Genomic DNA, 27,060 nt, shown 5'->3' on the forward strand with positions numbered 1-27,060 from the left:
TCCCTCATCTTATCACTTATTAAAACCATAGCTAAATTCCTTCGCATGCATTCGTTCCAAATTATATCATTTTATTATATTGCCACTCATCCATATCAACATCATCATCTAAATTGCACTCATCTATGGGTATACTGGTATATTGTTTTTAGACCGCCTAAGGTTATGCCACATAAAACATGGTTGGTCTTACAATTATTCTGTAGAACTTCCCCTTCACTTTCATTAGTATGCGACGATCACATAAAATATCGGATGCACATCTGCGCTTCACCCACCTAGCTCTAATTCTATACACGACATCTTCCTCAATTTCTCCATTTTCTAAGATTATCGACCCAAGACATTAAAAATAATATCTTGTAGGTACTTCTTAGCCATCAATCTTATCTACTTCCTCATTTCTACTTCCATCAGTATTAAACTTGCATACGGTATATTCTATCTCAGTTCATGTTTCTTGGGTTTGAGTAGTTAGCATGTGAAATGGGCAACAGTAATCTCATGTTCTCTCCTACTACTGAACTACCAAAATTAGAGATTGTCATAAGTAGAGGAGAGAGAGAGAGAGAGAGAGAGAGAGAGAGAGAGAGAGAGAGAGAGAGAGAGAGAGAGAGATTGATTATGTTTAAGATGAATATTTCCTTAACATTGAAAAAAAGCAAGGACATGAACTGAAAATAAGGAAGCAAGGACATCATGAAAAATTCAGGTGGGAGTTTCGACATTTTGAAGAAGCATGTATATTTGTTGGTGGTGGGGCTCTAGAAAACCCGCTTCTCTACTTTTCTTTTTTATTAATAAACTTCAAAGCGCGTGCACGGGGCCACATTCATGTAGCAATTGCAATCGTGAGTTAATTTTGTTTGTTTTAGAGTAAGATATCTCTAATTTTGTTTGTTAGGGGTCGGGAAATAAAGTTTGGAAGATACTAATCTCGTGGTGCTCTAGGACTTAGTGCACCTAAACTCCTCTCTCTCTCTAAAGATAAGCGCGTAAGAGAGAAGGATGGGCCCATAACTCCCCTCTTTCATCATTCCATTCATTTTTGTTGTTGTGGGCATATCAAGGACAAGCCCCATTTGTGGCAGCTTCTACTCCTATACTCTCCTCTTTATTTCATCCATATCTCTCTCTCTCTCTCTTTCTCCTCTTGGCCTCGTAAGCTAAAGGATTGATATTAGAAAGGTTCACTGAGGTGGTTTGGATGCGGCACATGCCTCTATTGTCGCATGACTTAATGTTGATTCTCACTCTGATGGTTCAAAATAACTGATGTACACGTGCTTGAATAAAAAGATACGAGGGCTTATGATCTCATTGAAGGTATGACCCTTAATAGAGCATAATTAAAGACCAAGATTCTTATAGCCAACTTTAATTAATTGAAAAAATACTTTTGACGGTGATGATGATAATGGTGACTCGATATTCAAAAAATAGGAATCGTGTGCCAACTCGAGCCCCCACTAATCGAAGTCGGCTTGCCAATTCAAGGGTTGGCTTGATGATTATAAATTGGCCAATGAGAACCAGGACAAGGATTCTCGGAGTCTCATGCCTCACCTATTTAAGTGAGTTATCGCTGTAAAATCTTTTTTAAAGATGGATTTTGAATATTGAAAATCTAAACCATGATAACTATGAATCCTTAAAAAAATAAAATAAAATAAAATAATTTTTACAACTTTAATTTTGAATCTGGGTGGGGTCGCCATCGGTTGACATCCATCTACAAAATAGATATTGAGTGCACCAGGGATTGCTATTGTAGAAATGCGTTCCTCGACACCAATTACCTTCCATTGAAAAGGTGAAAAAAAACGAAAAAGAAAAAAGAAAGAGTCACTTGAGACTCGGGTGAGGAATCCACAACAACCTACCTTCTTCAAGTGAATCAAATCACAACAATGAACCTGTCTCTAGAAAACCCTAGAATCAAATCATAACAATGAACCTGTCTCTAGAAAACCCTAGAGTTTCTCTATTCAGAGACCACCTATAGTTGGGGTCCACTTAGTCTAACCAGACTTGCCCGATTCCAAGTCGGCTCACCGATTTTTCAACCACTAGTATGACCCCACTTGCCAAAGCTCCTTTCTTTCGATTAAATCAAAAGATATAGATAAAATATAAAATACAAGACCTCTAAAGGCCTATTTAATGAGGTTTCCAAAATAGCATAGATATAGGCACCAGTGTAATGTCTCAGTCCTTGGACAACCCTTGTGTAGGGTAGGAGAGGGAAATATGAGAAGGAATATATTCTAGGGCCACTCAAAATTGTTAAATCCTTGGGGTTTGTGGCAAAGGGATGTCTCTTCTTTGAGGATTTCTTGAGATATATGTAGAAAATAGGTTCTTGTCTTAACGAACCTGATTTTTTGTGGTAGCAAAGTACATCTCTCTCACATTGGCACATGCCTAGCATACAAACATGAGCATGCACCTGACCCACATTCACTCCCTGACTTGGCTTTGCATGTGGTATTAGAAATTTGGGACCAGAGTTGGTTATAAGTCACTAGGAGCTGGGCACACAGGATATTGGGTACTCATATTCTCTCTCTCTCTCTCTCTCTGCACCTACATACACACACATACATGTGCCTACGCACACATAACACATGCACGTGTCTGTACTACATTCGAATTCAAACATGGGTTTGTTCGAGAGAGAGGAACTCAAACATGCCTTCGTCGGAGAGAGGAACACTCATCTCTCTCTCGTGTGCGCACACACACATAACACGCGCATGTGTCCACACCACATTTGAATTCAAACAAGGGTTTCTTCAAGAGAGTTGAAGAACCAGATAAAGAACTAAACATGAGAGAGAGAAAGAGAGGAACACAATCATTCTGGGAGTAGCCCATGTTGAATAGGAGCGGGTAATTATAACCAATGAAGGTATTTTACCCCGTGTTTCAAAACCTGGCTATACCCAATCTGGATCACGGATGTAGACTTGGTATCGACTGGGACTGAAACAGTTCGAAAAAAGGTATCGGTCTCCCTAAAACCCCATTTCATTCTCTTCTATTTATTTAAGCCTATCTAATGTTTCTTAAGTTACTTTTAAATCCTCACCCCCACAAACCGTTATTTTAATTTTAATTTTTGACATTTTTTCTGGATTGCTGACTTGAACAACCTGCGTTGCCGATCCAGCAATCCAAGATGGATGCGGGTGGACAACCCATTACACTGATCTAAGTTTTGAAACACTAGTTTCACCTTTAAGGTCACCATGCCTCCGATCTGTGCTGATTCAAGCTTCTTGTTGTATCAGGACAGAGCAACAGATGCCTTTGCCACTACAAGAAAACATAAAAACTGCCCTGGTTAGAAACCACCAATAACGACTAGAGGGGAAACACACCATGCACAAGTGAGGTAAGCCAAAAGAAATTATACTCCATCAGGATTATACTATCAATTTAATCCCTCGGGAAAAAACCCCAGTAATAATTAATTTTAGGACCCGAGGAATCTAACCTTTTCAACCCTAAACCTTAATGAAAATAAATTCCAAGTTGTACCCTCTATGCACTTAAAAAAAAACCTCCAAAATAGGTCTTCTAACTGACGGAGTAGAAATAAATTATGATCCCAAGGGAACATAATATACGTGCTCTAAGGTTTATTATAGTACTTATTATGGAAAAAATACAATAAGATTAGTTATCTTTGGAACATTGGATGAAAAGTTGATTTTTTAGGGATGTGCCATATTGACCAGGCTCAAAGTTCTTTCTTCTTTTTTTAATTTTATGACATACTCAAGCTATAGAATTCTACATCTTCAAATTCATTTCATAGTATGCAGTCCCGTTAAATTCATTTCATAGTATGCAGTCCCATTAATTATTTAGCAGAAAATCAAAGTTGAATATCCCTTCTAATAAATTCTGACACATAATTCAATTGGATTTTGGAATTGGACAAAATATGTTTGAACTTTTGATAAGGAAAAATAATACGATCCATATGATTGTAATGTAAACCATGACCCCTATGCTTGATACCAATCAATTTGGTTGGATGGTCAAAAGAAAGTAGGGCCAGACAGTGGGATGAGATGAGCATTAATCATGAGAATATGGAACATATTATAGGGTCATTTCTATGATATATTCCATATTATTTTAGCTACTTTTATTTATATTTTACTAAAGCTGGTCCGATAATTGGTTGGACCAATTTTGAGCCCCCATTGGGACCAATAATTATGAGAATATTGATCATATTATGGGGTCATTTCTATGAAATATTTCATATTTATTTAGCTACTTTTATTTATATTTTATTAAAGCTGGTCCGATATTATTTGGACCAATTTTTGAGCCCCCATGGTTTTTATGCTATAGGAAAATCTTTTTTATAAGGTATGAAAGGGGCTAAGGTCGTGGTGGTGGCATCCCCACACTCAATTACCACATCGTGGTATTCATTCTTGCTGCTAACACCCCTAATTAACCCTTTCAAAATTTAACTCCCCAATCTATTGAAAAAAAAGGTAGGGCCCAACCTTCCTCACTAAATTAGCCAAAAAAAAAAAAAAAGCTTTTATAAGATGTCAACCTTATACAATAGAAGTAAAGTACACCTCAAAAGCCCATTGAAAAAGGTTGTTTTATCATTAGAGAACTCCCGAATCGATCATTTCGACCTCGATATATATGTTATGAAAATAAAATAAAATCATGTCCTTCAATTTGTCTATCTTATAACATATTATCTAGACCGTCCATTTTCAATCTAGACCGTCCATTTTCAAGATTTTTGAGTGCTCATATATCTTCTAAATTTGTACCATTTTTGGAACTTTCAATTTCATTATAGCTGTGAAAAATAGACTTTTAGGCCATAATAAGAGTTTTGGCAACGGAAATATATCTTTCAATGAGATTGTAAGATACACTTTACCATGATTGTTTAAGGTTGACACCTTATACAAACCTCACCCAAGGCTAAATAGTGCATCTCTTCTAAATAGTGCATCTCTTATGGATATTATGATAAATTTCACATAAATAAGGTTAAATAACCCATTTACACTCAATTGGGAAAAATGATGGTTTCCTGATGGTTTGTCATGACGACTCTCCCTTATTATTGTCAACCAACAAAATAAAATAACAGGTTTATCCCCAAAACTCCAAAAAATAAGGTTTTCACAATGAGTAGGTTTCAGTTGTGTCAGAAGATGCACTTGTTATGCTGAATCCACCATCCCAAAATTCATCATGGAGATAAATTTTGAATCCAAATTTTGCTTTAACCACCATGATCATGAATCCAATAATAAAAAAAAGTGAACTTCGAGCAGTAAATGTAGCCTTTGTCATGCTTTTTCCTTTTTAATCATTCATTTTAATTCTTTAAATATAATTAGATCTACACGTTTGGAGTTCCAAATTCATGCAACTTAGAAAGAAATGAATTTACAATGATTTGGGATGTCTTTTGGGTCCTATAACCTTCGAAAACCAGAGGAACATACGAGTAAGCCACCTCACCAACTACTTTTCCTTTCAGGAATGAAGTACATCCAGTATCGCAATGTCTTCTCAGGATAGAAGACGTCAACAAAGTAGAGAAAAATATAGAAGTATTTGGATATCTTGTCAAAACCAAATATGATCCAATACTAGCTACTAATCATAGTTTCCATGCTGATCAATGGACGGCAGAGATCAACCGCTGTAAATCTTCAAAACTCACGATTATCCTATTGGAGAATGGCCATTCATCCCCACCATTCATTGTAAGCACCGCGAAGTGCCGGTCCAAGTACCCCACACTATATAAAAAATGTCTACTAAGAACGGCAATATAAAAAGAGGAAAGGTGGACCGCATCATGAAAACAAGTTGATCTTTATCCAGTAGTTTAAATTGTGTCGGCTTAATGTGGCAATGGATTTCAGTTTTCTAATGAAATGGTGCTCAACAGTTGTAATACACCTAGCATAAGACGTCATTTTTATCACATTAGCATGGCTGCTTATGAGTAGAAATCCAGGGCTTTGACCCTGAAATTATTTTCTGATAACGACAGTGGTAGGTGGTATGTGTAGAGAAATGCTCGTTTCAAAATTAGAGAGACAGAGAGAGAGAGACAGGATCAAAACTCTTTCTGGACCCAAATGAATCCAAAACCTACCCTAACTAAATGCTTACGTTTGTAAAGCAGTAAAGTTGTTAAGGAAATGTATTCTATGCTATCATTTGTGTTTCCGACGATTAACACCACCAACCGTCAGATTTTAGCAAGAGGGTTTTATACCTCCACTCAAAGTCCGACCCAAGGTTCGATGGCGATATGAAAGGAGTGAGACACCCTGATCGTCCGGTGATGACATCACCTTATTGGGGGTGTTAGGGAAGTGCAGGAAACACAAAGCATAGCATAGCACACAAGCATTTGGAAATATTTTAACCAAAACTCTTTATTTGGGGTAAAAATCCAAATTGATCCATTTTCTATTTACTGAGTCGAAGTTTTGAAAACACAGAGCTGCTGAATGCCTAAGATACGGCTCAAAATTTTGAGTTACCAAACCAGAACCTTCAACCAATATTGCAGTTGAAATCTATTCTTATAGTAAATAATATGAAACTAAGCAAGCTGCCATATTTTGACAAATCATAGTCCCAGTTATAAAATGGTGAAGGAAAAGCAAAACAATAAACTGCTTTAGGAAACAATAGACAGAGAGAATGATATTCCTTCAAGCTTGATTCGAATAGATAAAAAACACAAGTTTACTCACAAAATAAAGAAAAAGAATTCCCATGAAAACTCACGAAGTAATTAAACCACGGCCATTTTATTCATGAAACCCTCTCTGATGGATTTTTCATTTCTAGTCCTCTCCTACCAAACACTTAAATCAATTAAATCAGAGGAAATTCCTCTCTAGTGGGTGTTCATTAATTTACCAAAAGACTCACACGATGAAGAGATTCCATATGAAATCAAATTCGCCTACAATATGTGCTCATCCATAAAAAAAAATGTCATTCTCGTTCAATCCGAAGCCTCACAAAGTGCATATCAATATGCTAAAATAAATAAATCAAGAAAAAAGGAGATAATTACTGCAGTTACCTGGAGAAAGAGTAAACACCATATCTACTGCTATCTCATCAAGCTCCACTGGCCATGTTACACTGGCGTGGCAAACCCTACATCACCAAATCAAGGTCTCTTATTGAAAAAAAATACAATGTACAGTCTCCTGATACCAACAGAACTGATAATTGCTTAGACAATTTGATGTACTCTGTCTCTCTCTCTCTCTCGCACACACACACACACATCACCCGTCTTCATCAGCCCTAGTGAAACATGGATTCCTATCAATAATTGTACCACCATAAAATACAAGTTACATAGATTTAAATGGTTCTCTTAATATACATAGTACATGAAGCTTGCACCACATATTGACACTAAGGAGCACTGACTCAATTTATGTGCATGGGTACCAAGTACAGATCCTGGTGACAGAATAAATGCACTGCACAAAAACATTCAACTTTTCATTGTGTTAGTTCTTAGTTTTAACACTGAAATAAATGTCATTGTTCATCATAGCAACCATAAAAGTGATGATATCCATCCCGTTTACTTGCACATTTTACTTACCCCCCCAAAAAAAAAAAAGTGATGAAAAATATTAAGGCTCTCTTGGTCAGCACCATGCATTAAGAATCCAAAGCGGTGCATATTCTATTGCAGAAAGTACAATAGAGGTGGAATGAAGGCAATGGCTCTTTCCATCTCTATTGTATTACAAGGCAGTGGGGCGGCATTTTGATGAGCTTCTCCGTTGTATTACGTCTTTCATGTTGGCAAACACTTGCATACACCATGCTGATGAATGCTATATAAACCTAATCCATATTGCATTATAGTACAAAAGTAGGGGTGTCCCAAACCCAGCCAAAATTGTACATGTCTGTCTATCAGCCTTATCTATCCATCGATCTATCCACACAAACGTATACACACACCCCCATCCACAACAGTTACCAAGGGAATGTTTGTGAATAATATGTGGAGTGATTAATTGTCAGAGATGTGGTGCAGCCCAAAATTACTGCTCTCGAGTGTCTAGATAAGAGAGACAAACAAGAACTGCAGAAGAGAAAAATACTCATTGAATTATAGTTACCCGAATCGCCTATGAGGGTAGCGATTCCATTTCGGAATCTCGATTGGGCGTTTTCCCGGGAGAAAGTCGATTCTAAAAGAAAGGAATTACGTTTCTATTTTTTGTGGAATGCGATTCCACCTATTTTTTGTGGAATGCGATTCCATATCGGGGACTTTATGATTCTTAACTACACAAGAATGCGATTCTGCATGTGAGAAACGTTGATTTCAATTTTTTTGGAATTGCGAATCCATGTTGTTTGGAATCAAGTTTCTATATCGCAGACATCGTGATTCCTTCTATACAACAATGCGATTCTACTTATGCTAAACGTTGATTCGAGGTATTAACGAATTGCGAATCTATGTTGTCAGGAAGCAATGTGAGCATAGGAAGAGCAGAAACCCTTCGATGTGTGCTCAATCATGAGTGAGCGCAACATGTATAAGAGCGTGAGGGAATTTGAAGTTGTTGCACACGGCAATAAAATCAAAATTTAAAATATGAGTAATATTTGAGCATAGGGAGAGCAGAAACCCTTCGATGGTGCTCAATCATGAGTGAGCGCGCCATGTATGAGAGTGTGAGAGAATTTGAAGTTGTTAAACACAGCAATAAAATCAAAATTTAAAATATAAGTAATATATTAAACTTTTTATTTTCTTATTTACTAATTTCCATCCTGCATTCCATGTTACTTTTTAATAACTCTTACCAAGAATAAATAATACTAAAAGAATATGTTACTTCAAATTTAATAATGTTTGGTAAATGGTGTGGGTACTAAACTACTAATGTAATAATGTTTAATATATGATCGACACCGTCATTTCTTCAAGTTGAATAAGAAGATAAAAATGCTTTTTTTTTAAGTAAAATAAAAAGATAATAAGGATATGAGCGAAGTGCCCTGTGTGGTGTTTTAGGTTAAATTAATCACTAAATATCAGAGACATTGACTAAAAATTGAATAACTCAATTCAAAAGTCAAAAGACTCAAAACTACATTTAACAAAAAATAATTACTATGTCATGTACTTATTTTATAATTCAAGGAAAGGAGATAAAGGGAGCTTGCCCTTATTCTCACTCCTTGTATGCCGTAGACTAGCTCCAAACCTTGTAGGCATAATAGGGTTATCGGTAGACTGAATCCATTGTATGGGATTGTCCACAAAGATATCATAAAGATTGACATTAGTGCTTGGAGTCTTGGACTGAGTATTTACATACCAAAATTCAATCTTGTAGTAATGGGTAAATTTATATATTTTCTTAATACTTCTCTCATATACCGGAAGGAATTGGTTCGCAATTCTAGTAAAGGGAGAATCACGATTCCGGAATGGTGAGAATGTTGATTCCAAGTTTTTTGGGACAACGATTCTAAATTTTAGGAATCACGATTCCTTATTTTTAGAAATCACGATTCCATAGTTTTAGGAATCACGATTCCAACAACCACCGAAACAAGTGGGGTCATGGGTGATTCCATATAGGTATGAAACGCAATTCTAACATGAAGGGACATCGATTCTTGCAAATAGGAAACACGATTCCTAATGTTTTTAATCGCGATTCCAAAATAGTGAGTCATTATTCTCATATCCGAATCGTACGGACAACGATTCCTAGATTCTGAAACTTTTGATACACGCGATTCTGATTCCAAAAATGATTCTGAATCACAGACGTTTTCAACAACTATATATTGAATCTATCCTTTATGTCTTTTATTTATTTCTTGTGCCATGAGTCATTTTATTTACTTAGGAGCATAAGTAGTAATTTCCAAAGTCTTTTATGTCTTTTTATTCACTTAGAATCTCTTATAATAAATGCCCATGATTAGATTGGTTGGATGGGCAGGATTAATTCTTGTTTAGGGTTTTCTTATATAAAGGATGTACTCAATCATCAACAAACATCTTGTTATGGACTTTATTTGAAATCCTAGAGCAACCAGTGCTCCTTTAGGTTTTGCATCTCTCTCTAATTTTGAATCTTTCCTGTCTTCTTCTTTACTAAACGCTAGCTCCATGCTATTAGGTCTGCGCCATGTTGGTATCAAAGCCCAACGATCTATATAGAAGGTACTGTAGATGGTATTGTGGTGCGGATGGTACTGTAGCATTGCTTTTCTATACGTACTGTACTTTAGTGTCAATTTTTGTACCCTAGATCAACAACTATGTCTCTACGCAGAGCAAGAGGAGGAAAAGTAGAAATCGTAAAAGACCGTGATGCTAGTATGCGAAAAGGAATGGCAGATTTGAGGAGATTGGTTGAAACCCTAACTCTGCATTTAGCGTAGATGGAGCCCCGTGTCACGAGGATGAGATCGAGGCAGATGCGTCGGTGACCAAGTTGGTGTCAGATGGGTCAAATTGCACGAAATTGATGATGATTTGAGTTGCGAAACTCTATCTGAGGCCAACTATGGAGAAACTTTGTTCTCACCCAATGGTTCTTAAGATTGGCATGTTGTGCATTGGGACTCACCACCAGTATTTGACAAGTACCTGGATGAAGATTTGGGTCTTGTGAAAGAAGTCGGTGATCCAATCCATAAAGAGGATCGAGAAGAAGATTGTACCACTGGAGAGGATTTTGTGGATACTCCTATTCTTAATGAAGAACAGGGTGGATGTCAAGGAGCTGTTTCCAAAATATTGGAGGTAACTAGTTTCTTAGTCCCCAGGAAAAGTAGCCAGGAGAATGGTGTTGACGAAGGTAATGATGATGAAGTTGTTCTTCTTCGAGTTTTACCTGAATTTAGGGTGTCACATGATGTTCACACCAAATAATCCAATGTATTTTCCCCTGAACTCTTAGTTAGTGACTTTAACATAAGAGGTGCTCACCAAAGGGCTGCTGAAATCATTCTCTTCGATAGAATTCAGGCTGAGTCATTAGTCTGCTTTGATGGAATAACCAAATCTCTTCTTTGTCATCTTCCCCCAAAACCTAAATTTACGAAGCCTAATTTTTGCATCTCGACCTCACCAAATCCAGTAACAATGACCCTTAGAGTTGAAAGTTTTCTTGTATACTAAGAGAAAAGTTTTCCTTAGATATGGTGATGATTGATAGTGTTGTGCATTTGTATCGCCGCAGTGTTAGTTTTCATTGTGCATAAAACGTGATGGATGAGATGTTCATGAGAGGCACCATAACCAGGAAAACATTAATCGCTAGTTATTTTAAATTGTATAACATTATGGTTGAGTTACAATGGTTCTAACTTCTCAGAGATGAAAAACTCTGGGTTTTGGTCTTCTCATTTTGCCCTTGCTAGTATTGCTATATCAAAGTGGTGTAGTGGACGATTTGAGAGTCGGGAGCTGCTAAGCATACCCATGCTAAAGCTCTAAAACATGAGTTTGGTTGTAATCCTTGCACTGGCATTGCATTCTCATCAGTTCATTGCAAGATTGGCAATCTCCTTTGGAATATCCAATGCTCAATCTTACAAGTCATAGAGGTGAGATTTCCTACAAACTTATTTTGAATGGATATCTCTGAGGATGTATTACTAGGAGTAACTAAAGACTCTTCCCTCCTATGCTTGTTCATAGTTTTAGACCAAGTTGTTATGAATATCATAAGTTGAGCCAGGGTAACATTAGACCGTGTCAAGTGGTGCAAAAAATTAATGACAATGCCTACAAATAGAAGCTTCTCAACTATATTCACACTGTCGATGTTTTTAATGACAAGCACCTCATTGTATATCGTGGTGATACCTTTGATGACGAACCACCGAAGGGCAAATTTTTTTGAGGGGGGGTTGATACTACCACGAAGTGATGGGGGGGGGGGGCGCAATATGTTCATTTTTTTTCCTTTCATTTCTCTCACTTTCTTGTCTTCAAAAACCTTATGGATCTTTGGCCTTGTATTACAGGTTTCGGCATACGAGTGCATTGCTCTATTTCCCTCAGAATGTCCAGCACGAAATTCTAGTTCCTTCAGAATTGCGTCTCTACGACCCTATTGATCGTTGTCCTGTCTTTTCTTATGAGTTGCTATTCTCTTAGCGTGTGTGTTGAGGCCTATGGCTTTGAAGTGCAAGAGTTCTTCTCGCAAGGAGAAATTTGAGAAGGGTAAGCCTGAGCGTACCCTTAAATATTCTGCATGGTAGTTCCATACTTGTCCTTTTCCTTTCCCCCTTCACTAATAAAGAGGCATCAAGAGAGGTTGGAATCATCTTCAGCAGCCGCAACTTCTCAAGGTGAGCTGCCAGGACCATCAGAGGAGGCAATGCCATTTCTATGAAGAAAGCCGAGGCCTAGATTCTCAACCCACAGCTTGGATACCTGCCCAATAATCGAAGGCAAATGGCGATTTCCCTGCCCCTGGAAGGGGGCAGAGTAGGACTTGCCAGGAGCTTTATACTATGCCCTTATGGATGACATGTTTGCGATCAGGCCCGGCGCATGTCGTGCGGGATACATGTTGTGCCATGTGTGACACGGGTCATGTCTCTGAAATATGAGACATCTGAGGCCAATTTCGCACGGGCACCACGTCTCAAGGCCCACTTTGCTTTTCCTTTTTCATTTGTAGCCCATTTGCAATATGTTTTATCAATTTTAAATGATTTTAAAAGTCCAAAAAGCAGCAGCAAAAATCTGCATTCAGAGCATTGCCATGCTATTCCATAAGAAAAAATATTTTATTAAATTGTGTCATCCTTTAGAAGAACTTTGTTAGCTTCAACATTTACGGAAGGAACTCGACCTGACAACCAAAATACGAACAAGCACCCCCGACTAATGCAGGGATGAGGGATAAGGAAAATTAAAATAAACCAGGAAATTGAAAACAAACATAAAGTTGGGAGAAAATACCTCTCTCTAGGTTTGCAGAGGAAACCCAAAATAAAGATCTTTTGAATGAATTAAAAATTCAAATCTTATTCTTCTTCTCATTGTCCAAAATGTACATATTTATAGAAGAAAAATCATAAAGCCTAACTTGCCTCGTAAGAAATCCTAAGTAGTATTTAATCTTAACCCTTCATCTTTTAAAAGTTAAACTCCAATTCTAACCTTCATATATCTACCACAAAAAATAAAAATAAAAAAGGAAAAAAACATACATACCCTAGAAGAAAACCAAAAATCCAAACAACCCCAAACCTAATTTCAAACTACTTATAAAAGTATAATACAATAAATTAATTAGAAACCTGGCTGCATCATTCTCCTGAGGTTAGGAGAAGCTCAATCTTAATCTTATAGACTCAAAAGTTGAATCAAAGACTATCTCCTTCGTCACCATGTATGGTAAACCTTTGGATGTTCATCTTCTTCATGAATTTCACGAGTTACTTTGGCCACAAGTATTTCTGTCCTCCTCTTTGGGTATTCACGAAGCACAGCTTTATGTTTCATCACACTGATAACAATTAATCTTGGAGGAACCCACTTAATCTCATGCCTTATTTTCTTCATTAAATTTTGGGTGGTCGGAAACCTCATTTTGGGTAAGAAACATCTTATTAGTGCTCCATTATAATTTGGTCTTTACTAGTAGAGCAATTTGAAAAGCCTCACTTAATGTCAATGATTGTTGTAGGAAAACCTCCATCTCCAATGGCTGGTTGGAGCCCATTTAAGATACATGGAAACCTTTTGTCTATTAGAGGTTGTTTCAAGCCACAAGTTTATAAAATTCCCATGTATAATCCTTCACATTCCTCTCATTATTTCGAAGATTTTGGAGGCCTTCAAAGAAAATTTCCTCACGATCCATAGGAAGAAAAGTTGCTTTCAACTTCTTTTTCATATTTTGCCAATCAAAAATTTGTTCACACCAGGACATAATATACAAACAGAGCTTGGTTGCAACAAGTTTAACTTCACGCTCCTCCAACAATTCACTCCAATCAAGTAATTTTCCGTTGAACTTGATCAATCAATAAAAACCCTAATATGTAACTTACCATAAAACTTAAGGAGATCAACCTTGATACTGAGATCGCGTGGATGCTCCACAACTTGTGGTTCTTGCCTTGAAATTTGCTCATTATGCACAAGATCAGTCCCCTAAGACGGTCATGGAGCTCAATTAAGATCTGGTGCTGGATTTAGAAGACTGCAAGCACCCACCTCTTGGTGATAGATATACTCTAATAGTTGCGACCATTGATTTATTTCACCAATCTCTCCTCGAATTTTACTGATCTGGACTCAAATATGCCTCCACTATTGTGACAGTATCTCCCCAAATCGTAAGAGCGGTTTTGCATGCATTGGGATGGTTGGACCTTTTGAAGCAAAGATACCAATAGATGCAGGGAGGAGGGCCAGGGGAAAAAAAAAAAAAACCATAAATACTAAAAATAAAAACAAAGTGAGGACAATATACCTTCTCTCTGGGTTTGCAAGGGAATCCACCCTGACAGAATGATATGTGACAAGACCCAAATCTAGTGTTCCTCTTCTTTTGTCCAACATTAACATACTTACATAAGAAAAACTATAAAATCTAACTTACTCAATAAAAGACTCCAATCACATTGAATTCCAAGACTTCATCTTTTAAAAGTTAAATTTCCAACACCATCTTTTATTCTCAACCACAAAAACAGAAATATTTACCCAAAAAAACAAAAACACAAAAAGAGGCATAACATACCTTACAAGAAAACAAAAAATCCAAATAATCCCAAATGTAATTTCAGACACAATAAATAAAATAAAACAACTTAGAAACCCTAGCAGCATCAAACCCTCCACCCCAAAAAAAAAAAAATCCCTTCATTCCTACGGTTCTAAGGTTGTTTTGGGCATCAAATGGTAGGATATGAAAGAAGAGGCAAAAATAGGATGGAATACCCTTTTAAAACCACAAAAATTGCAGGAAAATTAAAAGAAGCTTTCATTTCCAGCAGCTTCACACTTTGAGTGCACAGTGTTAATAATTATACTAAACGAGTATTGACAGGCTCGAACAAGACGTGGGTTTCACCCAAAGTTCAGCACAGTAATCACTTAAGTCCTTGAAAACTCGGATGAGTATTTCCATTTCTTGTATTGGCAACTTGAGAAGTTCTAAAACTCAATAATTAAGCCAAGTGGAATCAGGTAAAGTACAGAGTTTACAATTGAATTTTTAAACAATGATTAATCACAATGGGAAAAACTAATGACTATTTAAAGAATTTGTGGACATTTAAAATTGAATTACATGTTAGCTTCCCATAAGTAATGGCTAAGAGTTCAATAAGGAAAAGGTCTTTTTTTCTTACAAGTAACTGAATAATTAGAAAAAGGTGATTAACCCTATAACTCTCCAAGCAAGTCCAATCAATCACTAGGCTTCTCTTTATTAAGACGTGGTAGTTTAGACATATTAATTCATCGAAGTTTGCATACAATAATCCACTAATCAATCACTCATTACTAGATAATCATAATGCAGCTGAAAATACTAAAAGAATCTACTAATCATAGAAACAAACATCCAAGAGACTCAGCAGTATGCGTGCAAGGAAATGAGAAGTAAATGGAGCTGTGCTCTATAGATGGTCTTGGAGAGTGGCCAGTAATGGAAGAAATTAGTGAAAAGAGAACATAGTAGGAAATAAAGTTTAGGGGAGTTAGAATGAGAGAAGAAAGAAAAGCTTCTCTAAATCTTAAAAAGGTGTGAAGCCTATGAGAGTCAAGTTTTTGGAAAGGAGTGACGCATGTGGTTGAAAATAGAAGTTACATGAATTATGTTCTATAGGTGTAGTGATGGCATTCCTTTATATTCTCTAGTAGCAATATTAGAGCTGACAGTGATCCACCACCAAATGCAATTTTTACATGAACAATTTCTGACAGCATATTCAGAGGGGAATTACTATCATATGGATTTGAAGGTTTCGTCTAGGGCAAAGAAAGAAAGATTATATAGATTGTTGAATGAACATTGTCAAAACTTTAGGCATGAATAGCTCTTCATGGCCTGAAGCTCCAGCTTCCTATGAAACGTTTCAAAAGTAACTACATGTTAAGGAAGAATTTTTATCAGGTTGATGAGATAGTAAAACAATAGAAAATAAAAAGTGGGTGGGGGTTTTAGATAAGGCTTGGACCCTATAGCATGTAAATGTGTAACACATCCCATTTCTAGGGAAGCCAATTCAATAACAATTAATTACTGAAGTTCTGAGTACAGGGGATGTTAGTAGATGGGAGGGGCTAAGCTTGTGGGTTTTGGGACTTTGCATTAATGCAGTGTGCTTCATGTTTCTGTGAACTTTGTCTTGCTATGTCATTTGCAATCTCCCATAAAAACAAAATAAGAAATAATCGCTGGGATGTCTCTTTGCAATTTCGAAGAAGTAATGTAATGTATTTTTTATTGTCAGTGTACTTATCCTTCCTTCTAAATGATCACTAACATTATTTTGTTAACAGTAAAAAATCGATCGTTCTTATTTTGGAGAGCGAGGGGGAGAGAGAGAGAGAGAGAGAGAGAGAGAGAGAGAGAGAATTCATAGGTAGAAAAACTTTAAGCTTAGGCCGGTATCTATCGCAAGAATCTCGGTGAAAACCCAGTATAAAAGTTCCTAGAGATGGTCTAACCTATTGAAATTTCATGTTAACCGTTATTAAACTACCCACATGGCAAATCACATCTGCCTTGTGGAGCACTTACCCTCCCTTTCGAGTTTAGTATGTAACCTTTATAAGTCATGCATTAGCTTATCGATTCGAGTAACTTAGGGCTGGCAACATGCCTAGCTTGGGCCCTAGCCCGGGCTTCGGCCCAAGCCAAGGAGGCCCTGGCCTTGGCCCTACCAAGGCTGGGTTAATAAAATGTTTAAAAAAAAGGAAATAAGGGCCAAGTCAGGCTGGCCCTGTATTGGCCCAAGCCCAAGCCCAACAGGGCCCTCAGGCCACGGTGGCCCGGCACAGGCCCTAATTTGCAGCGCTAAGCCGAGCAGCCCATTGCCACCCTTAGAGTAGCTCTGCCATTGCCTATCCCAAGCCCGGATGAGAAAGGGTTGTGTTAGGTTTACAGCCAACAGGAAAATTTTGCCACATCCCTATCACGAATCCTGATCCAACCTTATATGTTCGTGCTAGGGCATTCCTTGTAAGCGACACAGTGTATGGGCACCCAAGCGTAATGAGAAATGAGCAAGTGTTAGCTAGGGCGTTCACTAGAAGCGACGCGCCCGAAGGGCACCCAGGTGCAGTAAACACATACAAAGAAAATTTGGGAAAGCCGCCTCCAATAGGCAATGAATTGAGCGAAAGTAGATTTAGGTGGTTTGGTCATATGTAGCATCAACCTATAACAACACCGGTGGGTGAAGTGATTTGGTTCAAGTGAAAGGCTATAAAATGGCATGGCAAAGGCCCTAAAGGACATGGATCAAAGTAGTGTGAAAAGATAAAGTGACTTACCTCTGACTGAGGGTATAGCCCTTGATAGAGCGGAATGCCAAAACAGGATCCATGTGGCAGACCCTAAATGGTTGGGATGAGGCTTGAAGTTGACTAAGAAGTAGTTGGGATGAGGCTTGGATGATGATGATAATGATGGCGAGGAGGAGGAGGAGCTTATAGATAAAAGTGCAAGAATGTTACACACAATGAATGATATAACAAATGTTTGCTGTTCTTTTTTAAGGATCATAGTTGACTAAAGTTCAAGTCAGTTGACCTCAGCACCAAAGTTCAAGTCAGCTTTTCTAATGGACTTGTACAAGTATGTTGATGGTACACACTTTGAAGAAAGCAAGGTGTACCACCACATGCTCCATGCCGCACTTCCAATTCTTTTAATTTTAACTAACATAGGCAGAGGCCCAAGTCAGGGAGCACAAAAGGAGAGGCCATCGGTGCAAAAAAACTAAATCAATCTTCGTACTTTGACAAACACTTTATGCAGCTGGCAAATTCAAGGTAGATTGAGAACAAAAAAGAGTACTAGAAATGCGCCATTAGTGAACTACAAGGCTGCTCAATCTCCAGTGGCATTTGTAGCAGCAGCACCAATTCGCTGGATATGATAGCTACATAGTGTCAGTGAACAAGAGGGTGGAAGAAGCAAGTTATTAGAAAGCTGTTTCCAAGAAAAAGATCCGAGAGCAACATGAGAGTGATAATAGATGAGGATTTTTCTAGGAATTTCACAAAGCATGATGAAAACGTTGAGATGCTAATGGCTTGGTAAATGGCATATAAGATGACAAAGAGGAAGGTTCGCTTTGAAAGAGGTTGGATAGCTCATTAACCAAAGGAAATCGCAAGTGACCCTAAATAGTCCATACTAATGATAACCCAAATTTGTTCATAGGATTCACCCAAAAAAAAAATTGTTCATAGGGAGAGGTAATCAAGAAGTAACGTGACTCCCCTTGTAAACTTCAGCATGTTGGATGATCGGGATCTATCTCCAGGCATACTGGAAAGCAAAAAAAAAAAAAAACACGTATATAAAAAGATCTGTGGGGGCAAAAAAAAAACACGTATATAAAAAGATTTGCCTTCTTTCGTATCTTTTCCAAATTCTCTTTGTGAGCCTACCTCAACCCCATTTAAATTTGAGGTCAATGGAACACTAATCAACCTCAGTTGCTTCTTCCATTCAAAAAATAACAGAATTGAAGCAATCCAAGTACCCCCAGTATTACCACCAAAAAACTGTGTAGAAAGAAGATCAGAATTAAGAACACTCAACATTACAAAGAAGAGCTAAAATCCAAATATGGCTCAAAGTAGATGACATTACCAAATACTCAATTTCTAATCTAGAGCTTCTTGCTTCCAAGATGTAAGAGGAGCCCAGAAACAAACAGAAACCACGACTATTAAATGGCAAACATGAGATAATTCAGCTACGACTAAAAAACCATGTATATAACCCCATGAAAAATGGCAAATCACTTAGGCATAACTAATCTTTTTTTTTTTTTGTTCTTGTTTGGATAATTCAGTGATAGGAATCAAACTTGAGATGTAGCATTTCTTGACGTTAACTGCTAACCACTCAAGCCCAAGCCCATTTCCTGCTTAGGCGTAATAATCATGCACTAAAAGACACCAAAGTGGGTTATCGCCAGATTATGGTTCCTGATATTATGAATATATTGGCCACAAGCACAAATACTGAAGATAGTAAAGGGTGAGGGAGATGACAATCCAATCAACCAATTCCAAGGAGTAAGATCACGAACTAAATCCCATAAGTGTGACAAGTAATTGACAATTAGTTGAAGCGATACAGCAATTATCTCCTTGTCTAAGTGATCATCCAGAGAGAAGCAATCTAGGCTATAAGCCAAGAGGAAAGACAACAAGATAAGATTGAGTAAGCTTAAAACAATAATGAATAAAATAGAAATTGGCCCATGAGGGAGATGGAGCAAGGGAAACTTTCTTCAATGGAAGCCATACTTTCCTTATCATTAGGTCAAGGTTATCAAATGCAGGATGCAGTGTACGGTGCTAGGCTGGTCACACGTGCTGTGTGCCTCGATGCCTTATGCGAGCAGTACATATAAAAAAAAAAAATCCAAAATCGCAAACTTTAAAAGGAGACAAAAAACAACATGAATGTGTATGTAATAGTAGACTTTGTCACGATTACATATGATGTTTGAGTCACTGGTAGAGTAACTGAGACATTTTTTGTCTCTCTTCTCCAATATAACCAGAATCCAAAACAAAATAATCTAATCAAGTCATCAAATATCATAAAGAACAAAAGAATATATTTAGCGGTTAAGGAAGAAAACAAGCATAGTATAATACTATTAAAAGAAACTAGAAAGCAGAAACAGTAGCATCCAGCTAAATACCATGTATTTAGCAAGTACAACCAATAACCAAAAGTCCAAGAACAAAACACAATGACAGAAAAAAAACAAAAAAATAACAATTAGAACTAGTCCATAGCAATTGAATGCAGCCACAGAGCACATTACGTGGTCCATCAAAGCACAGCAATCAACTAGAGAAGTTGCCGCCAAAATGTATGAGTTTTGGCTGGGAAAATTGAAATTGGGGGGAAAAAAACAATTTTGATATATATTTTTATTTAATACCCTTAGAATGAGAAACAATTGGTTCTAAGGTATTCATGTATGACTATACTTTGATATGAGACATCGAAAGGTCCCTCTTCTCCATACCCAAAATTCAAAATTAAAACAAAAAATAAGAATAAAAAAACAATATCGACAGAAATGAAAGAAATAGAAAGATTGCAAGCTATACAGTGCATCCACAATAACAAAATGCTCAAGTAATACCAAGATTCAGCATTAAACATAAGCACATTCCTACCCTTTAAAATAAACATCTCAGTATGCAAGGGAAAAAATAAACCGTAGAAATTAAAATAAAACCATAAGGGAATAGATAAGCAAAAGAAAGGAGTGTACCTTCAGAAAGCCATCCCCAGCTTTGAGACTTGACAGAAAGCATAGAAACAAGTAGAGACGAGGCGGTTACACTATGCAAAGGAACCAATGAACCCACACAACTCAATACAGGGAGCCCCCTAAATGAGTAAATCAACAAAAATAATGGAAAACGAATACTATTAGAGAAATATCATTTTTAAGGAGCCTACAGATAAATAAATAAATAATAAAATACACAAAATTGTTATTAGAAAATAATTTTCATCCATGCAACGAACCAAAGACGCATAAAATGAATAGATAGAGATGGGTGATTAACAGTTTATATGTTAACATCAAAAAAATAAAAGTTAGAGTATCATAAAGCCATATTTTTATCCATTCCATATGAAACAAATGAAGAAATAGGCCATAATCAAATAACAAAAATAACCCACAAAACATAAACAAATAAGAGATTCTTAAGTTTCAAAATAGAGAACCAAACGATCTTCACCCATTTCATTTGGAACAATCATAAACAGGAACAGATAAGAGAAATTTCCAAAAAGAAAATCAAAGGATTGTTCACCAATTTCATTTGAAAAGGATCAAAGGAAGAGATGGGTCATAACCAAAGAACAAACTAATATGTAGAACAAAACAAATAAGGTCTCTGTTTCTTTCTTTGTCCATTTTTTTAGGAATTTGAAAAGAGATACCTGGATATAAACGAGTCTCTATCTCTGGACAAGCGAGTGGAAGATGATGGAGTGGAAGAGGTGAAACGATTGAAAGTGGGTTCCGAAGAACAAGAAGGGTTTATGCCATTTCTGAACGTTGAAGAACGCGGGATACATCTGCTTCTGACAAACGAAGTAGCGGCAGCGACTCTTGCCATGTTTTCCCTCACTACGGCCGCTGAGAGCGTTAAAAAATACAGGATCTCTAGGGAGCGTGCTCTCTAAAAATAATATTCCGAAAGGGAAAATATTTTCGTGTATTTTATCAGAAATATCATATTATATCATCCCTTATTTAAAAGATTACTTTGAAAATATACGAATTTTTTGAAGGAAAAAGTTTTCAACTTAAGGGTAGTGTAGCATTATAGATGCACCTTAAAAAATTCATCCAAAAAAGTTGTTTTAGCGCTGGAAAAATCTCTAATCGATCATCTTGACATGTACAGATACGTATAAAAGGTGAGGTTTGTATAAGGTTGCCTCCTTATTCTATAGAAGTCAAGTGCACTTATAAAATTTAAGAGAGATGTTCTTTGGGCATCGAAAATTTCAAAAAAAATTATATTCATATCCGTTATATTTTGCGTTATTATGGATATAGCAAAAAGTTTCCGTTAATACATGTCTATTCATTTTTATCTTTTATAACGTAATTTTTTAAAAAAGACAACTTTAACGGGTGTTCAACATCCGAATTGAAGGGTTTTTCGGATATTCAACATCCCGAAAATTTAACGTTCACATTCTCATTTTCGGTTGTTGAACGATTTCGAAGGCACATTTTCGGATGTTAGGTTGAACATCCAAAATGTACCAGTTTTTGGATCTTCTAGAAACCTTCTTGAATTTTGCAGTCATATTTTTGGATGTTGAACATCAAAAAATGTGCTATTTTCGGATGTTCAACATCCGAAAATGGCAATGCGAGCTTTCTAAAATGTGGCTGATATTGTGAATCATGCTGATGGATCTTTAAGGTATTAAATTATGCTTCTATAATTATGTTATTACTTCTGTAAACTATAGTTACTTTAAGTAAAATTTTGTTCTTACTTCTATAAATTGTTCTATGCTATGGTAAAGCAGACTGTTAGATCTTTATGGTATTAAATTATGCTTCCTAACAACATATCATCTTAAAACATCTCGCAATATGCTTTCTGGAACTCCGAATTCCAATCCCACTAACACCAAGTACAACAACACAATATTGACAACACCGAATTCGCTTCATTAATTAATTCATGAAATTGATAATTCGATACAAAAGCACAAGATTGACAACATGTAATTCACTCTATCGGTTATCTGTATGTCCTCCTACTATAACTCACTGTGTCGCATCATTTGCACTTCAAAGGCCTGATAATGGGCGGCTATTCGGTCTCAGATATTCTTCGTTGCTTTTTCGACCTAACGAGAAGGCGTGTAGTCCTTGGTGGCAACAATGTCTGGTTGAACATACCTGTCAACTCAACATTATTTGGAACAGGCCCAAATGAGTTTGAAATGCCTTTTTAAAGTATTCCACTATGAAACACTGAAGACAGTACGCAGTGGGATCCAAATGCATATGGTTAATAATCGCAATGACTTCACCACACGGAATGCCACTGAGTTAAAGATTTATGAAACATCTGAAATTTAGAAGCTTTTTGGAACATCCGAAACTGACACATTTTCGGATGTTGATGTTCAACATCCGAAAATGTGCCTACAAAATTGTTCAACAACTGAAAATGGAAATGTGAACGTTAAACTTTCAGGCAATTTTCGGATATTGAACATCTTGAAAACCCTTCAATTCGAATGTTGAACATCCGAAAAAGGGCAAAGTTGTCTTTTTAAAAAAAATTGCATTATGAAAGGTAAAAAAAAGACAGACATTTAATAACGGAAGCTTTTTGGTACATCCGTATTAACGCAAACTATAATAGATACATATATGTAATTTTCCCAAAATCTTATGATGGCTTCAAAATCTCTTTTAATCTTCATTTAGAAACTTTAAATTTTTAAAAATGGTACAGATTAAGCAGATCAATAAACACTTGAAAATCTTGAAAATCTTGAAAACATACGGGTACAGATGACTTTTTACAATATGTACTATTTTTTAAACTTAGAATTCTTTTTTTTTTTTTTTCATGTCCATTCATCTCAAGATTGAGCTGTTTAGTTGGAGGGCTCTCTTATGTGGGAACACTCTCCATTGTAGAATTTGTGACATGCACCTTTCCTCAATAATATAAGGTTGCAACCTTATACAAACTTTTTCCATGTATGAATATGAAAAAAAAAAAAAAAAAAAGATTTTTGAGTCCCATAAATAGTGCATCTTGTAACACATTATCTAGACCGTCCATTTTCAATATTTTTATATGTTTATAAATAGACTTGATTTTAACCATTTTTAGAGTTTAAAATTTTATAATTAAATATAAAAATAGATTTTTAAATAATCCTAAGAATTTTTTACACCAAATTTGTATGTTATGATAAAATTTGGAGGTGCCCCTTAATTGGATTATTTAAAATTGTAACCTTATACAAACCACACCTTTTTTTAAAACTATGTCCAAATTTATTTAGAACACAATTTCTCTTTGTCCATGCAAAAATGAGGCACCTCTTAAAACTCTATTTTTGAGATGGATTTTTTGACCTAATTTTTAAGGACATGTGATCTCTAACATGTAGATCATGAATATGAAAAAATAAATAAATTTTGAAAATTAAAAATATATTCCATTAAAAAATATTTGGACAGATAGTTTCAATTATTTTTAGTTACACCACCTATTTGCATCAATCTTTAAGATGGATGCTTCAAACCTCGGGGACCGCAAACATAGAAATGTGGTCCCCGATGCATGAAACAATTTTTCATTATATTTTCTCCAAAACTTAGATACATCAAACTTCCGACAAAATTTAGAAAAATTTATCAAATTACACATGAATATTTGTTATTTCGAAATACCCATGAAAAAAAACACATTGTCTTAGAATAATGGCAAATGGGCAAAAATGTTAAATTTTTTTATCTCTAAGTGATAGAAAAAAGTTTATTTAAGGTTGAGGTTCTAAACAATCAAATTAATGCGCACCTCCAAAATTCAGTATAAGTTGTTTTTATGCTAAAAAAACTTCAATTCAATCATCTCAAGCTCAAGATGTAAGGACATGATAAAATATAGAGTTCAAGTATTGGAGATAATGCATCTTGTGAGGATTATCTATAATGTGAATTTTCAAAATTTCAAAGTGTTCATTGATATGCTCAATGTACACTATTTCTGAATTTTTAGATTTTATAATTAGCTATGAAAATAAAATTTTAAGGTTTTCACATACACATGAAATAAAAAAGAAAATTTACATATGGGCTGGATTTTTTTTCTTGTTATAACCAGTGTTTAAAAAAAAGCCGAGTCGAACCGGACTCGCCCGGTTCAACTCGAGAATCGCCATGGAAGGATCGAACAGCTAAAAAAATCGGGAATCGTCCGGTTCTAGAGAGAACCAGACGATTCTGCACAGTGACTCGCCGATTTACTGTATGGAATCGGCGAGTCCCGTGAAGAACACGGGTTGCACAGTATTCTTCACGGGATTCTTCAAAATTTGTGATTTTTTTTATCATTTTTCTTGTTTTTTTTAGCATGTGATCTAATTTACAGGCTTTAAGCAGCTTTATTCAGCTTTTACACGGATTAAATGGTTGAGAAATTTGGTGTTTTTGGATCACGAAACTTGCATTTTTACCGCCTTTCATTGTGTTTCATGCCAAATAGGGCATGAATCTTTCAAAATTTGTAGGCATTTTGATTGTAAAGTTGTTCATCAAAACCTTTTGTTACTAATTTGTGATAATCGTTGAGAAAAACAGAGTTTTATGGAGATTGAAAGCTCCGGTTCACAAAACCAGGTAAGAAGTTTGGGTTTTTTTTTTTCCGCCATATGATTAATTTCACGGCATATTTTTATGATAATGAGTTCAATTTATAGGGTTTTTAATCTTTATTATGTCTATTATGATTTAACATATTCAATTTTATGTAATTTGGTCAATTACAGCATGAAATTTGAGATGAACACAGAGATGTCTGCGGAACCAAATTTCCGCTGTTCTTTTTTTTTTCCGCCTTTCGATTTTTTTTCATGATATATTAGAAATAATGAGTTCAAAATTTAGGGTTTTGATTCCTTATATTGTTGTTTATCAGAAAATGTACTCAATTGGATGTAATTTATTCACTTAGAGGTGGATTTTTGAGTTAAAATGGCTTATGTAAGATGGCTCTGTAAAGAATATTTTTTTTTTTTTTTTTGTAATCCATGATCGAATTTTTTGTTTTTGTTTTTTTTGTTGTAACCCATGATAGAATTTTTTGTAATCCATGATCGAATTTTTTGTAATCGATGATCGAAATGTTTGTTTTTTTTTCTTGTAATCCATGATCGAATTTTTTGTTTTTTTTTTTTTTTTGGTAACCCATGATAGAATTTTTTGTAATCCATGATCGAATGTTTTGTAATCCATAGTCGAAATGTTTGTTTTTTTTTTGTAATCCATGATCGAAATGTTTGTTTTTTTTTTTTGTAATCCATGATCGAATTTTTTGTTTTTTGTTTTTTTTGTAACCCATGATAGAGTTTTTTGTAATCCATGATTGAATTTTTTGTAATCCATGATCAAATTGTTTTTTTCTTTTTTCGTAATCCACGATCGAATTTTTTGTTTTTTTTTGTGTTTTTTTTTTTGTAATCCATGATCGAATTTTATGTAATCCATGATCGAATTTTTTGTAATCCATGAAAGAATTTTTTGTAATCCATGATCGAATTTTTTGTAATCCATGATCGAAATGTTTGTTTTTTTTTCTTGTAATCCATGATCAAATTTTTTGTTTTTTTTTTTTTTCTGTAACCCATGATAGAACTTTTTGTAATCCATGATTGAATTTTTTGTAATCCATGATCGAATTGTTTTTTTCTTTTTTTGTAATCTACGATCGAATTTTTTGTTTTTTTATGTTTTTTTTTTTTATGTTTTTTTTTTTTTTGTAATCCGAGATAGAATTTTATGTAATCCATGATCGAATTTTATGTAATCCATAATCGAATTTTTTGTAATCCATGATCGAATTTTTTGTAATCCATGATCAAATTTTTTGTAATCCATGATTGAATTTTTTGAAAATTTGTGATTTTTTTTTTAATCCATGATCGAATTTTTTTTTTGTAATCCATGATCGAATTTTTTTTTTGTAATCCATGATCGAATTTTTTGAAAATTTGTGATTTTTTTTTTTTAATCCATGATCGAATTTTTTTTGTAATCCATGATCGAATTTTTTGAAAATTTTTGATTTTTTTTTTTTAATCCATGATCCAATTTTTTGAAAATTTGTTATTTTTTTTTTTAATTCATGATCGAATTTTTCTTTGTAATCCATGATCGAATTTTTTGAATATTTGCTGTACTTTTTTTTTTATTATTTCTTTTTATCCATGATCGAATTTTTTGAAAAATAATGATTTTCTGAAAAGATGTGAAAATCGTGACAAGGTTTTAATTATCATGAGGTATTAAACCATATTTAAAATTTTTATTGTTAAAGTTTTTGTTGAAAAAATTGTATGCTGATAGATTATTTATGCAAAAAAATGCATGCTACTATATTTTTAATGCAAAACTATATTTTTTTTATCTGTTGTTCATGCATTTTCTAGTTGGAATGACTGATGTTAGCTGGCTTTGTGAAGAATTGTTTTTATTATTAAT

General features: G+C 35.4%; 1 protein-coding gene and 1 long non-coding RNA gene across 5 annotated transcripts; one reads left to right on the forward strand and one right to left on the reverse strand.

Moving 5' to 3' along the window:
• The first annotated feature begins 3,291 nt into the window (after positions 1 to 3,291).
• On the forward strand, positions 3,292 to 5,967 carry LOC148783924 (uncharacterized). Its single transcript, XR_016060532.1, has 2 exons — positions 3,292 to 3,397; positions 5,543 to 5,967. It is a non-coding gene; the product is annotated as an uncharacterized LOC148783924 (long non-coding RNA).
• Positions 5,342 to 21,750, reverse strand: LOC148783925 (uncharacterized). 4 transcript variants are annotated; one of them, XR_016060529.1, is made up of 4 exons: positions 21,246 to 21,750; positions 20,563 to 20,681; positions 7,118 to 7,194; positions 5,342 to 5,807 (listed from the first exon to the last, which is right to left on the reverse strand). XR_016060529.1 is itself a non-coding variant. In XM_088873518.1 (3 exons), the coding sequence occupies exons 1-3, from the start codon at positions 21,422 to 21,424 to the stop codon at positions 7,175 to 7,177; spliced, it is 318 nt and encodes a 105-aa protein (XP_088729644.1). In that variant the 5' UTR covers positions 21,425 to 21,750; the 3' UTR covers positions 6,818 to 7,174. The 4 variants fall into 4 exon arrangements, 2 of the variants coding, with proteins under 2 accessions (XP_088729644.1, XP_088729639.1); XR_016060531.1 differs by lacking the exon at positions 5,342 to 5,807 and adding an exon at positions 5,851 to 5,970; XM_088873518.1 differs by lacking the exon at positions 5,342 to 5,807 and having other exon boundaries at positions 6,818 to 7,194.
• Positions 21,751 to 27,060: the final 5,310 nt, after the last annotated feature.

This window comes from Amborella trichopoda, chromosome 1, assembly GCF_054954075.1.
Source record: "Amborella trichopoda isolate Santa Cruz 75 chromosome 1, AtrichopodaSantaCruz75HAP2 v2.0, whole genome shotgun sequence".
Taxonomy (NCBI): Eukaryota; Viridiplantae; Streptophyta; class Magnoliopsida; order Amborellales; family Amborellaceae; genus Amborella; species Amborella trichopoda.